Genomic DNA, 14,262 nt, shown 5'->3' with positions numbered 1-14,262 from the left:
CGCAAGCTGAGAGAGGAGCTTGTTGGCAGCCGCTTGGGTCAGTCCGCTGGGCCGCGGAGCGCGTGAGGCAGCCGCCCTCCCCAGGCAGGAGTCCCAGGCTGGGCGAGATGGGAGCCAGCCGTGTCCCGGGTGCGACTTCTGTGGCCCCAAGAAGCAGAAGGCGGCAGCTCCGGACTGTCTCACCTTGAAGCTGGGAGCGAGACGGGGATGGGGCCGATCCCCTCGGATTCGGAACTTGGGGAAACAGTTCAGCCCGAGAAGGAGGCGTCTGAGTTCAGCGCCGCACCCTCCGCGGGCAACTTTCAGCCAGGCTTGGTGCAGGAAGAGTGGGCCGGTCCCCCGCCTGAAGAGGATGGTGGTGAGGGCAAAGGGCTCGGGACTGGGCTGGCAGCAGACGACCCCTCTGGATCGGAGGAGGAGGAGCCACACAGCACTCCCACCGTTTGGCATACAAAAGGAAGTCTGGGTCAGCTGGGAGTGGAGGCTGGAGGGTCTCCTGTGACCGAAGAGGCCTGTGGCCCAGCTGGACTCGCAACACTTGGGCAGGGGGAGGAGGGGGAGGAGGAGAGCTGCCCGCCTTTGGGGCAAGAGGGGACGGAAGGGGTTTGCCTGCTGGGCAGGAGGGCCGTGGGTCGGTCCTGTTGCATCGAAGCCGAGAGCCCCCTGGGAGGGGAGGAGCAGGAGTGCCCGATCTGCACGGAGCTCTACGACCGAGACCGGCACCCGCCGGCCCTCCTCAACTGCAGCCACGTGCTCTGCGGACAGTGCCTGCAGGCCATCCTCCAAGCAGGCAGTGCAGCCGACATTGGCCGCGTGCAGTGCCCCATCTGCCGCCAGAGGACCCCCATGATGGAGTGGGAGATCTGCAGGCTGCAAGAGGAGCTGCTCCTGCTCACTGCCGCCCAGGGTCCGGCACCCCCGGCCTTCATCCCCCTGCCAGCCCGGCAGCCCGGCTTCTGGGGAGGGCTGGAGCACCACTTCCGCGTGCGCTTCCACACCAGCCGCGTGATGGGCTTCTTCCCCTGCCTCCGCTACCCGGCCTGCCTGGTGGGCGGCTTGGCGGAGCTGGAGCGCCGATGCCCCTGGGGCTACCGGGTGGCCCTCCTGGCACTGGCCGCGGCGGAAATGCTGAGCCTCCTGCTGGTCTTCTTGCCCATCCTGCTGCTGCTGCTGCTCTTCCTCATCCTGGAGCAGTAGGCCGGCTGACCGACCGACTGACGGAGCGTCGCAGGGAACGGCTGCTGCCCTCCTCCTCCTCCTCCTCGTGGTCCTGGTCCAGAGGCAGCAGGGCACAGGGAACGGCGGGAGCTGCCGGGCAGTTCTGGCTCGCATGACTCAGCAGCTGCCAGGCGGCCTCTGCTTGCTCGGTGGAGAAGGGCAGAGGCGGGAGCGGCTGGCACGGCCGGCCCCAAGCGGAGGGAGAGAGCAGGTCAGCAGCTGCCCAGGAGCCCGTTGGCTGTTCTGCCCCAGCTGACCCTCTCTGGATTGTACCCTCGCAAGGAGGCTTGGCGGCAGCTGCTTCACCTGTCTGCCCAGCTAGAAGACCCCGGTGCCCCTCCCTCCTGCCCCCCTGAAGGGCAAATTGCCAGCGCTCTGGGGCAGACCCACATAAAGGCTTTCCGACAACGGCTGTTGCTTTCAGTGTTTCTCTAGCCAGGTGTGTGTGACTTTCTTTCTGGTCCTGGAACCGGCTCTGCTTAGTGAGCCAATGTGGGTCCCTTTGGGGGGGGGCTCCCGAGTGCCTCCCCCAGGACGGCAGGAAGAGCTGCGTAGGAAAGGGGAGGAGAGCCAGTTGCGCAGCCCCACACGTCTCTCGGGAGGACTGGGAGGAAGGAGGGGCTGCCTGCCCTGAAGGGCGGGAGGGGGAGGGGCACCCCAGCTGCCCCCAGAGCCTCTTCTCCCCCACTGGCCTGCCGCAGTGACCTCTCTGAGGGGTTGTGTGCTCTCTTGTGTGCTTGTGCCCAGTGCCCCCCAGTCTGGGTCCTCATTTACCCACCTTGGAAGGACAGAAGGCTGAGTCAACCTGGCAGCCGGTAGTGGTCAGCCCCCCTTCTCAAGCATTTCTCCCTTGCAGTTGCAAAGCTTCCGCAAAAGAGCCACTTCCTCTTTCCACCTTGTGGCAAGGGCTGTGTGGGGGAAGAGAGGGGGAGGGGCAAGGTAAACGCCCCTCCCCCACTCCCAGGTTTACCTTGAAGCTGCAGGCTGGAGGCCAGGGTTTAGCCGGGCACCTTGGAGGAGGCAGGGAGCTGCTGCAGAAGAGGAAGAGCTGGCAATGCCCCCCGCCCAAAGTCAGGCTATGGGGGGGGCTGGGGCTCAGAACAGTTCCAGGTGGTGGGGTGGTGAGCGTGCGTGGCCTTTGGGTCTTCCTGTTGTGCTGGTGGGTGAGGGCAAGGAGGGCGCTGAGCCACCGCTGGGCTCTCTGGCTGCAGGCAGAGCAAGCGGTCAGCTGAGGAAGCCCCACCTCTGCGGCCCCGGTTGTTCCAGCGCCCCTGTCCACCCCAAGGACTCTGCAGGTTGACCTCTCCCCCACCTCCTCTCACACAGACAGTTGCCTCCTCTCTCTCTCTCTCTGTCCCTCTTCCTTCCTTCCCTCCTTCCTTCCTTCCCTCCCTCCCTCCCTCACAACACACCCCCACACATGTGAATGGTTCAGGAGCATTCTTTATTTAGATTTGGCTGAGGGTTAAGGAGACCACCAGGTATAAAACAGGATCTTCTTCATCAGCCCTCTTGTTTTCAGGGTTGATGGGTTGCAGCGCCCCCTTTCCCTCTCTCCATCTGGCCTTTGGCCAAGCTAGCCCTAGACCTCTCCTGGGCCAAGGTGTTCCCGGGAGGCCAGACAGGAAGCGCCCAGGCCGCCTTCCTCCGCTCATCCCTTGAGAGGGACCCAGCGGAGGGCTCCCTGTTCTGCAGAAGCGAAGCCAAGGGCAGCCTGGCTAAGGCGGCTCTGGCCGATGTGGGCATCACCCAGCTGGCCAGAGTCAGCGTCCCTCTTGGGAGGTTTGTTGGGCTCCCACCAGGCCTGGTTCCCAGCCCTCCTCACTACCCAGCGTGCCGGCCTTCCTGGTTTACCCCTAGAAAGACCCCCGCAGGGCAACTGAAGGGGGCTGCATGGGGCTGAACCTCAAGAGGAGGGTCCCTTTTCTCCGAGCCCGACCTCTGCTACTTTGGGGGCTCAGATCACATTATGGCTTTGTTTTTCTCTAGCTTGGCACAAAGCGTTTTGCAAGACTGGCACTTCCCCCCAGAGCAGCCTCTGCCCGAGGAAGTCGGCGTCCTCCTCCCTCCAGCGTGATACTGTCGTGGTGATCAGGCTGCTTCGGCCACCCCTCTTTGCCCCCTTCGGTCTTTTTCACGGACTGAGGGGTCCCAAAGGCTGCTCTCGGGGCCCATGTGCAGCTGGGGAGTGGCCCCGTTCACTCCTGAAATCGCCCTAGGTGGGGAAAAGCCCCTCCTCCTTCCTAGGGGGAGATTCAGGGTCACCGGGGGGGGGGGGCTGCTGCCTGCCAAGCCTGGAGCTTCCATGGCCAGGGGGCCCCCTTTCCCTTTGCCCCAGGAGACGCAACCCCAGGATCACTGCCCTCTCAGCGGGGCCCAAATAAGATGCATTTCTGAAACAGTGCTGAGGACGCATCCTCCAAAATGAGGACTAGAATTGTACATCTGTTTTCCACTTCCCTTAAGAATTTGCATGAGGAAAACCAGGCGATTCTTTAGCAATTCCTGTTTGCACGGAGTGAATTTACAACACTTGGCCACACAATCGGAAGCTTTGGCAAATAACTTAAAACTGGCGTCTGCCTTGGGTTTCCCAGCACAGGCCCCGCCTGGCATCGTTTGGGGGTTGTTCCAGGGTCCTGCCTTGGCTCGTCTTCCCCCAACGGCCGCCCTCTTCTCCCCCGCCAGGACTTGGCCGAAGGGAAAGAGACCACCTCCAGCCCTTGAAGAGCCTAGCCAGGCCAAACGTGGCTTGGGGTCTCTCGGGATGCGCAGAGGAGGGGGCAGGCAGGTGGAAGGGGATGGCAGTGGGCGGTTGGATCTCCACGACGTCTCCTGGTGGCTCTTCCAACAGCCGCCTCCCCCCCCCCAAGAGCGAGCCCTCCCAACCAGGCATGACCCCCAGGACTACTTCCTCTCCTTAAAGCAGCAGCCACCCCCACTCGGGGCATCTGCCGCCGGGGGGCTGCTGGTCCTGGAGGGCCAGTCTGGTTGGCCTGGGCATCTCCCAGGACCTGTGGGAGCCACCCTCTCCTCCTTCATGCAGTCCCACTGCCAAGGCCGGTGAGAAGCTGTGGGCAGAGCGGGGCGGGGTGGACACACAGCTTACATGATGGCGCATGAAGAGAGTGGGTTCCGGACGTGGCATGTGCAGGCCGCCCCACAGTACTGGCGGAAAGTCTGATAGCAGCTGCGATCGGTCTCGCTGCTCCACTGCGCCTGGTTGGCCGAGAGTGCTTCGGACGGCAGCCTGTTGAGGATGCTGGTGTTGACCGCCAGGGCAGCCAACCCGTAGTCGGTGAAGAGCACCGTCTCCCTCTTGCACGTGGGGCAGGAGATGAACTTATACTTGGGGCAGGACTCGTAGAGGATCTGCAGGCATTCCTCACACACCGAATGCAGGCAGGAGAGGATGCGTGGACGTTTGTTGGTGAAGTTGTAGGTGTGGCCGCAGGTGGGGCACTCCAGGGGCTCGGACGGAGTGGAAGGGTGCAGCACATACTGGTTGACGATCACCTCATCCGAGGTCGGGGCTTGGCGGTGGTAGCAAATGTCGGAGCTGCCCTTGCGCTGCCCTGGATACAGCCGCTCCCGCCGGGGCAGGGGCGGGGTCCGGGACAGCCCCAGAGGCCCTGGGTTGCGGTCTAAGGCCGGGATGTCAGTGCAGGCCTGGTTCACGATGATCTCGGACTCCGAGGGCCAGGCCCGCTTGGCAACCAGGGGAGGGTCCCGGTGGGGGGCTGGGACGTAGCGTGACTGGGAGCTCTGCAGCTCGGAAAACTTTTCAGGGTGGATGATCTTCATGGCCTCCATTTTGATGATGACCTGCTGCCCTTTCAGACATGACATGAGGAGGCTCTTCACCTTCTTGTCCGCAGCTCTGTGTCCTCCCAAGGCCTCCTGCATGAGGCTAGATGGGGCTTGCGGCAAGCCGGGCTTTGAACCGGGCGCGGACCACGAAGGGGCAACGCTGGAGGGGGACAGCAGGGCAGAGATGCATCCTGCAGCAGGGCTGCCAAAATGGCTGCGGCCTGGGCCTTCCACGCTTTCTGGGCAAGGCAGGATGCAAGGCCCGGGCCGATACGCACTCCAGGAACGGTTTCTATGCCTCCTTCCCCGGGCGTCCGCTTGGCTGGCAGGAGGAGCCCCGGCCGGCGGGAGGGCCAGGAGAGGAGGCTGGCGGGTGGGCTGTCTTCCGCCCTGCTGGTGTGGCTGAGCCCATTCAGGTGGGGAGGAGTGGATGGAATGCGGCTGGAGTGTCCAGATCCCTCCCCTCGCACCTCGGTTCCTGTTTACATGTGGGGAGATCCTAACAACACTCAAGAATGTGTTTTGCAAATTCCTGAGCTCTGACGTGCACCTTCCTCCACGCTCGTTCCTGAAGATCCGGTCCCAGGAAAAGGCCCCCAGGTGGGGCAGGTCCTGCTCAGGTGCCGGGCAGAGGGCTTCCCAGGGGGCAGCTTCCCCTCCTTCACTTGGAACTGGCTTGGCCCTTCAGGCTCCTGGAAGACAAAGGAGAGCAGCGCGTGTCACTGGAAGGAGGGCAGCGTTGGTGGGTGCCTTTACTCCCCCTGCCCCCAAGCAGCAGGTGGGCGCAATAAAACCACTCGTGGGCTCTAAAAGGCATTGAGAAATGCCAGCCATCCAATACTTTTGCAATGCCAGCCATCCCGCCAAGCTTCTCCCCCGGGCTCTGTGTGTCAGGTCCCCACTGGCCATGGCCTCTCTCTCCTCTCTCTCTCTGTGTTGTTCCCTGATTTACTCGGTGCCTCTTTGCCTTTTGTGTATTTACTCGCTGTGGGCTAGGAGCATTTTTATGCTCCTCTGGCTGCTGCTCTGAAGCGGCCATGCCAGGCGGGGCTGTGGGCCCCCTTCCCTCGGCACCGATTGTCCCTGAGCTTCCTGCCCAGAGATAGCAGGGACCAAATTGGGAGCCTTCTCTGCCAAGCCTCTTATCTGGGCTTCAGCTACCACCCCTCCCTGCAGACAGGCCTGGGGGGCCCGAGGGAGCTCTTGACCGGGTCTAGTGCTCTGGCAAGACATTTTTGAAGCCTCGTGGGCGTAGCACGTGTGCAATGCGCAGGACCCAGGCATGTGAGAATATAAACCCTGCAAAAGACCCTGTGGGCCCCAACGCACTCCGGACACGGGTGAGGTGCAAGGGGGCCACATGGGAATGTTTCGAAATGAGCCCTGGCCTCCCTGCGCATGCCCCCAGGGCTCGGACAGGGCCAGGGCTGTGCCAGTCTCTGCCCACAGCTGCCAGGAACAATCCGCTCAAGCAGCAGCAGCCGCCAAGTTTCCAAACTGCCCGAAGAGTTGCTGGCACTTTGGAAGACTCGGCCCCTGCTCCGCGTCACGGCTCTCAACCCACCACTTGGCCACAGAGGCGGATTGCGATGGCAGCCGCTTCCTCTTCTGGGGGGATCTGGGAACTCCGAGAGGCCAAAGTCAGCCTGAAGATTTTGTTTCTCTGGGTGGGGGCCCCCGGGTTGGTTAAAGACCAGGAGTGGGGGGGGCTGTTGCTGGAGAAAGCGGCCTGCACTGAAAGGCTGGGAGGATGTGGGCCTCTGGATCCCTGTTCGAATCTCACGTGACTCCGTCCAAAGACAAATCTAAGGGATCCAAGGGACACCGCTGGCTACGGACCCCCACGCCCAGCCAGGAGGCCTCAATGTGGACCAGGAGGGGAGACTGTGCAGGAGAACAACTTCGTGTTGCAATGCGACTGGGACACTTTGGAAGGGAGAGGCTCACCGACCCGTTGGGAGCAATGAGGGAAGACGAAGGAGCCACGAGGCGAGACCACCAAGCCTGGCCAGGAGCCCGTTTTGCAAAGGAGGCTCACGGCCTGGAGCGACCCCAGAGTTCTCTGGACACCACACTTGGCAGATGCCTTTGGGCGGCAGATGAGCGGTGATGGCAAAGCAGGAGAAGAAGGGGACCACCTGGCACAAAGCTCCATATCCTCTTGGGGGGGGGGGCTCACAGGCCCTGCATCCCTCTGGGGCAGAAATCAAAGCCACTCTGGTGGGGGGGCCACTCCGAAAGAGCCGCACCTGCCGCCCAATCCATTCTGCCTTGCAGAGGCCTCCTTGCCGAGGGGGGGGTGGAGGAACGACGCTCGTGGGGGGGGGGGGCGTCTTTTGTGCCTGGCGAATTCAGGCCAGAGAGAGGCCCAGAAGCCCACGGCCTGCTTGGTCTCAGGCAAGCCCGTCGACATTCAGCCCCTCGCTCGTGGGCATCCCAGCCACCAGCCCGCAATCGCCTTCCCAGATCCTCACCTGCAGCGCTTCCCACCCGTCAGTCCGGGGGCTCTGGGCATCCTCCGCGGCCGGTTCCCCAACAGTTGGCGCCGCTTCGGCCAAGGAGCAGGTGCGCGGGGAGCGGCCGCCGCGTCCTCCGGCTCAGCCGAAGCGCCCCGTAGCCGGAAAGGCGCGGAGGGCGGGCGGGCGGCGGGCCCTCTCCGGCTTCCTAGCGGCTCCGAAACGGAGCGGGATGCTCAGCTGCGCCCGGGCGCGACTGGTACCCAAGAGAGGCCGCGATGGCGGCTTTGCCTCCTGTCCTGCGGCAGGCCGGGGATACGGCGAGGCTGTTTGCTTCTGGTCGATCGCGGAGCCCGCCTGCCCTCCCGCGCCCGCCGCCTGCCTCCGTCGCCCGCTCTTTCCGCAGTGAGAGCACTGCAGTGATGCGGGCAGCCCCGCTCGCTCCTCTCACGTTTCCCTCAATCAGCAGCCGCCGCCGCCGGCCCGACCTCGCGGGCTGCGCTGCCTTAGCGCCCGCCCGCTCCCGCCCGTCGCGCTGCGGAGAAGCTCCCGGGGGCAGGTCGTGCAGGAAGCGGCCGTTCGCTGGCCTCTGGTCCGCCTCCCTCGCCCGCCCGGCCGCTGCGAAGTTACCCGCCGAGGCAGAGGCAGTTGCAGCCGCTTCCTTCCGGCTGCCGGGTGGGCCTCCCCTTGGAGCCTGGAACGAGAGCCCTGCGGGGTAGGTCGCTCTGGCGCCCCAAGGAGAGGAAAGGGCCTTGCAGCCGCAGCAGCCCCCCCCCCCCCCCGGCAGCCTTGGATGCTTCCGTGGGCTCTTGCTGGGCTGGAGCAGAGGTCGACCCTCCTCCCGGCCCCTCCTCCCGGCCAGCCTGGCCAAACTTGCTTAGCCTGCTCCCCCCCCCCAGTGGAAATAGAAAGAGACACCTGCCCCCCCTGATGCTGGTGGGGGGGAGGGGTGGCCTCCTTTCTAGCGTCCCAGGTGCCGCCCCCCCTGCTCTTTCCATTCCCCAATCACAGGACCCACCTGGCATTTTTTTCCATCTTGGCCTCCATAAGAAGCAGCTCCCTGAATCCCTTTTAATCCCCCCCTTTGTCCCAAGCTCGTAAACTGCTTGGAAAATAACGCCAGCACTAAGACTCCACTCAAGGTGGGACGGGGTTTTGGCCCAGGCCGTTGTCTTGCTGCTGAGCAGACTCTGGAGCTGTGCTGGGCCTTGGCAAAAGGCATGGAGGCGAGGGAGGGGGTCCTTTTGTTCCCCGTGGGTCTGTGTCCCACATGGGTCAGGGCAGGGGACACCCATAGAACAGGCAAGAAAACTTGCTGAGGGCTTCAGGAGAAAGGATGGAGGTTGTTTTTTCCCCAAAAAGTGGGAAAAATCATTGATTGTGGGTAGCAAAATTCGTTCATTAACCCAACAGGAGAGCCACAAATGACTGCACCTGCACGCACACCCTCCCTGTCTGTGCTCCCCCCCCCCCCAGTTAATCAGACTACCTGGGAAATCCCCCTTTCTTTCCACTTTTCTTCCCACCCACCTCTTCAGTTTCGGCTCAGCCGTGTCCTGATCAGGTGTCCCCCCCCCCCCGTGAGACAACGCTCATCCAGTGTTCTGGACAAGGCACTCAAGTGGCCCCAACGCTCTCTTAGAGGCTACTTCCGTGGGTTGCCTGGCAGGATGATTCCCCTTGGTCAAGCATTTGTTTCTTCGGACAACCTGGAAACCTCCTGCGGAGTCTCCCGTTTGCAAAGTTGGCCTGAGCAGGCTGCCAAAGTGATTGGCGGAGGAGAAAGAGGGCAGCAATTGGCGCAGTTCCTGGTGAATACGGCCATCTTGGGAGCAGTGCTGTCTCCCGGCCCCACATGGGGAGTCCCTGGTCCCAGCCAAAGAGGATCCGGGGAATTTGGCTGGCTCCCAATGGCAGGCCGCCTGTCCTTCTCGTGGGACCGGGCTCAGCACCCGCCCCCTTTCCTCCCCCCCCCAGCTGTGTTTGGGGTCTTCCCTTTGCACAAAGCTGCCATGTTTCTCCAGCCCTTCAGTCTCCCTTGGCGGCCCCTGCCCTGCCCCACTGTCCATGGAGGCAGGGGGGGGGGGGGCATGAGGACTATGCTCGCAGGGGGGGGCCCTGGCGGACGCCATCTTTGAAGAGGGATTCTGAGGCAGAGCAGCCTGTTTCCGCCCAGGCCCTGTCCATAAACGAGGCCTTGTTTTTCCTTCAAGTAGAACAAAAAGCTTTATTTGTTACTGGTGCCTTACGCCTCCCTTCAAATCTAATAGCTTAACTCACATGCAAATATGCCCGGATTTCATTGAAACTGGTTGGACTGAGCGAGCGAGGGCAGGAGGTGATGCCCATTTAACTGAAGGATGCTGAGGGCGGCAAACGGCCCCAAATCTTCCCTGGGGAAGCCAAGCGAGCCGTTTGCGCTCATGACTTGGTATGGGGAGGGTGCGGGTGAGAATCACATCGCTGCTCCCAGTCATGACTTGTTGGGCTGGGAAATGTGCTAAGCATGACTAAGAGGCAACACACAGCAGGGCAGGACGAGGGTGGAGCCCTCACCACCGGAGGGGGGGGGGTAGCCACAGGGAGGGGCCCGGGAGGCGGAAGTGCTGGTTCCGGGACAGGAAATCCTCAGTTTCTCCTCCAGCCGAAGTCTCCGTGAGCGGTCACAATGGCTGGCTTTCCTCTGCTGGAGGGGGGGGGGGGGGCTTTCCCACCACTGCGCAAGGCCCTCGGGCTGAGGGGCTGCCCTGAGCTGAGCAGGGGTGTGTGTGTGTGTGTGTGTGTGTGTGAACCACTTTGGCAACCAGGACAGGGTCCCGAGGGGAAAGTGGCGTTTTCTTTCCCTTTGATCTGTGTAGCAGTTCGTTTAAGGTCTCACAGGAGACAGTAGAATGGACGAGGGTGGGACTCTTTCTTGGCCAAGAGGGATTGGTCACCTCGGGACTTTGGTGCAGAGACTCTCGGTGTCCATGAAAGTCCGGACGCGTTGTTGGTCAAGACTCGGGAGGCGTCGCGGGCAGAGCTCAACCCTAAGGCTCGTTTTCCTAACCCCCCCCACCTCCCCAATTCTCCAGTCCCCAGCATCGATCGGGAGGGCGGCGGGCCAAGGCGGGCGAGGGCTGACCCCTAGCGTCGGCTCTGGGGAACTGCGCCTGCCCTGCCAGAGCAGACCTTTCTGCACGGTGGGGAGGGGGCGCCGGGGTGCTGGCTGGGAAGCCCCGCTCAGGCCCTTCCTCTTCCCACGCGGGGCGGGAGCTTGGCGGGCCGCCCTTAGCCCCCTCCCGGTGGGCCCGGGGCTCTTGGGCCGCTGCCATCGCTGGCCAGGCGGCGAGGGCGGGGCGGGGCGGGGGCTTCGCCCGTCGGTTCGCGCCTCGGGGCTCCTCCCCGCCCCCGAGGACGGACCGCCGTCGGCGTCGGGGGCCAGGGAGCGGGGCCCCTCGGAGGCCTTCGCTGCGCGTGCCGCCCCGAAGGCGAGAAGGGCGGACGGAGGGGGCCGAACTCTGCTGGGCGGAGGCCGCTGAGGGCGGGGGCGGGCGGGAGGGGAGGGAGGGCGCGGCCGCCGGGTCCCTCCGGGCTGGAGGCGGAGCAGGCGGGGCCGAGCGGGGCGAGCGGCGTCTGCTGCCGACAGTCCTGCCAGGTAGGTGGCGGCCGCGCCGAGGGCGACTCTTCTCCGGGCAGCCACGGCCTGGCGGGGGTCGGGGGGTTCCGGGGGCGGCACCGGGGTCCGCAGGCAGGAAGCGGAGGTCAAGCCGCGGAGGGGCTTCCCCCGCTGAGCTGGCCCCCAAGAAGCTCGGACAGGGCTCCCCCAACACAGCCGCAGGGCGGGAGCCCCGTGCCCCCAGGGGACAGCCCCCCCCCAAGGACCAGGGAATGTGGGAAGCCCGTGAGCAAATGCTGGAGACCGGACAGCCCGCTGCCCCCCCCCCCAGCAACACTTCCTCATTGTTTCCTTTTGTGCTCCTGTCACCAAGGCCAGAGAGCTCGGTTTGGGCAGCTGTCCAGGCAACAGGAGGGGCCCCAGGCCACAAGGCAGACGGGGGCTGTGACCCAGGCTCTCCCCCACCTGGCCCCCGTCCGCAATGCCAGTCTGCTCCCACCCCTCTCCCAGAAAAACCGGGGCGGCTGATTCCTGACTTCCACCCTGTTTTTACCAAAATTAGTTTCACTTTGATTCCTTTCTTGCTCTTCGACCTGGGGAGATGAGTGACAAGGGAATCTCCTTTTTATCTCCAAGCGCTGGTTGTTTTCTTTGGCCACCGGACCAGAGGAGGAGCAGCAGGAGGGCCAGCCGCCCGGTGCCTCCCATAGAGGCTGGTCCCCACAGGAGCCCCAGCAGGCAGCCATGGACCGGGGCTTCACCATCGAAAACCCCTATGCCAGCGTCACCGTTCCGCGGGCCCAGCTGAAGGACGACTTCCTGAGATGCTACCTGGGCGAAGACTCCAGTCCGGGCGCCTTGCCCCCCTGCTCGGCAGCCCCACAGGAGACTCCCCCTCTGGCCTGGGAGGGCCAAGTGCCGGTGGAGTCGCCAGCCAGGCCCACCAACCCCTACGCCAGCCTCAAGGGGCCCAGGCTGGGCCCTCCGGAGCCTTTCCACTGGAAGAGCCACCCCGAAGCGGCTGCGGATCCTGGCTGCTGCGCCTGCTGTTGCTCCCCTTGCTGCAGGAAGTGCTGCTGCATTGTCTCCTAACCGCAGAGCCGCTGGGGTCGGACCTGCCCCACTGCTGGGCACCAGCCTCTCTCTGACCTGAGGCCCCAAGGAGGCCCCCCCCCCCGCTTCCCTGGAGGCAACCTCTGAGCCCGCGTTCCAGGAAGAGTGGGGAGAAGGTTCCCCTGGCAAAGGAGGAGGAGGAAGGCTGGACGTGGCACTAGCCCTGATCTGGAGGCCCGGCTTGTGGTGCCTTCCCTGCCCTTGCTCAGGAGGGGAGTGGCGGCAGAAGAGGGAGGGTGGGCCGGGCACTGGACTCGGGCAGGCGTGTGTGGCTACCAGTGGGTGGAAGGCCGGCTTTGCTTGCTCAGGGTGCGGCCCTTGGCCTCTGCCCTCTAAAACAAGGTGTGCTGGAAGTTCTCTGTTAATAACCAGGGTCATAAATCTTGTCCTCGCCCAGCCAGCCAGGGCCAGGCCTGCATTCTCCTTCTCTTCGCCCAAGGCAGCCTGCCCAGGACACACACTCGGAAGGTCAGCCCCAACGGACTCCGCGTCCCCCCTGCCAACCTTGCCCCACCAGCCTCCCCACTGGCGCCACCCTGCCTCGTTCTCCATGCCACGCCGTGACAGCCCTGCCTGGCCATGGAGGGCTTGGACGGAGCAGGCGGGGGTGGGCTGTGGGGCTGCGGCCCTGGAGGAGCCGGCTTCCGGAGGGCTGGAAAGCAGAGCCCAACTCTGAGCCAAGGAGGAGCATCAAAATTCATTGCATGTAGGGCGCAGCGCGAGGAATGGCGTGGCCTTGGGCTTCTGTACTGGGCAACCCCACGGACTGTTGGCTCCTCTGTCGGGAGGTTTTTCTCCACCGGATTTTTCGGTTCCTTCCACAGTGGGGGAGGGTCTCTTGCCTGGCCATCAGCGGAAGACACTCAAAGACATTCCAGCCTTGAAAATGGCCCATACTGACCTGCACAGGAAACACTTTATGACATTTTATATTATGATAATCTTGTTCACAAAAGCTTTTATAAAATTTGCCAAATTTCAATTCCACTGGAGTCCTGGATTTCTGACACATTCTGTAAATTAGTCCATTTTAAGTACTTGGCCCAAAAGGTTCCCCCCCCCCCCCCCCGGTCAGTTTCACCCAGTTGCGGGAAAGGAATGGGAGTTGTAGCATGTAGAGACTGACACGCATGTCAGTCTCGCTCCCTTCTTGCCTGCCTTCCTTCCTTCCTGCTTGTGACGGGGTGGGGGGTGGGGTGGGGTGGGGGGCTGTTCAGCTGCAGCCATTGGACAGCATGCAAGCAAGCAGCAGAAGGCAGGCAGGCAGTTACCAGCTAAATGTCCCCCTCCCCAGGAGAAAGGCTCATTCTCCTCCCTTTCCTCCTACATCCCCCCCCCCCGTCTCCTGGGTGCTGTGCCTCCCTCCACTGAGCCTCCCCCCCCCCCCCTCATGAGAGCTTGAGGAATGTGGCCAGACAGGTGCCTTCCCCACTGCTGGCTGGCTTTGGTGCAGGAGGAAGCCAGGCAAGAGAGGGCTTGCTCCAGGTCTGGCACACACACACACACACACACACACACCCCACACACACATGGGCCGTGCTTTCCTTCCGCCCCCCCACCCGGCCTCCCCTCCTCCTGCTGCCCCGTTTCTGGCCTTGCAGTCAATGTTCCCTCTAATTCTTTTTCGGTGTGGGTAGAAAAGTATAGTGGACTTCGGGACTGGGCGGCATAGAAACAAATTAATTAATTAATTAAAATAAATTAAAATAAATAAAATAAATTATATATATATATATATATATATATATATATATATATATATATATATATATATTGTTTATATATTGTTTATATATATTTTAATATAATATATATACATATATGAAGGTCTTGGCATATTTGGGTTCCTTTCCGTGTAGGATTCAGAGATTTCTGGCGACGTTTCCACGAGGTTCCAAGATATCGAGGCTCATCTGAATCTGCAGCAGCTCTGCCAGCAGCCCCCCACTCTGCCATAGCCCTTGTTGCGGGCAGTGTGGGTCCCCCACGCTGCCCACGAGGGGTCTCCCAGGGACACCCCCCCCCCGGGTCTCATCTCTTCCGGCTGTTCTTCTCTCAGCCTCTTGG

General features: G+C 62.7%; 3 protein-coding genes across 4 annotated transcripts; 2 read left to right on the top strand and 1 right to left on the bottom strand.

The window, feature by feature from the left end:
* Positions 1-17: 17 nt before the first annotated feature.
* CYSRT1 (cysteine rich tail 1) lies at positions 18-13,177 on the top strand. Of its 2 annotated transcripts, none has more exons than XM_070758441.1 (2): positions 18-358; positions 11,719-13,177. In XM_070758441.1, exons 1-2 carry the CDS (start codon positions 353-355, stop codon positions 12,172-12,174), a joined length of 462 nt encoding a protein of 153 aa, XP_070614542.1. In that variant the 5' UTR covers positions 18-352; the 3' UTR covers positions 12,175-13,177. The 2 variants fall into 2 exon arrangements, with proteins under 2 accessions (XP_070614542.1, XP_070614541.1); XM_070758440.1 differs by lacking the exon at positions 18-358 and adding an exon at positions 11,042-11,121.
* On the top strand, positions 367-1,628 carry LOC139170778 (ring finger protein-like; the record flags this gene model as incomplete). The annotated part of the gene is made up of 1 exon (XM_070758286.1): positions 367-1,628. A coding segment is annotated over one exon (831 nt), but the record flags the coding sequence as incomplete, so codon positions are not given.
* On the bottom strand, positions 2,644-7,999 carry RNF208 (ring finger protein 208). Its single transcript, XM_070758436.1, has 2 exons — positions 7,503-7,999; positions 2,644-5,720 (listed from the first exon to the last, which is right to left on the bottom strand). The coding sequence occupies exon 2, from the start codon at positions 5,122-5,124 to the stop codon at positions 4,324-4,326; it is 801 nt and encodes a 266-aa protein (XP_070614537.1). The 5' UTR covers positions 5,125-5,720; positions 7,503-7,999; the 3' UTR covers positions 2,644-4,323.
* Positions 13,178-14,262: the final 1,085 nt, after the last annotated feature.

The sequence above is a fragment of the Erythrolamprus reginae genome, chromosome 8, assembly GCF_031021105.1.
Source record: "Erythrolamprus reginae isolate rEryReg1 chromosome 8, rEryReg1.hap1, whole genome shotgun sequence".
NCBI lineage: Eukaryota > Metazoa > Chordata > Lepidosauria > Squamata > Dipsadidae > Erythrolamprus > Erythrolamprus reginae.
This window is presented reverse-complemented; position numbering and strand designations above follow the sequence as displayed.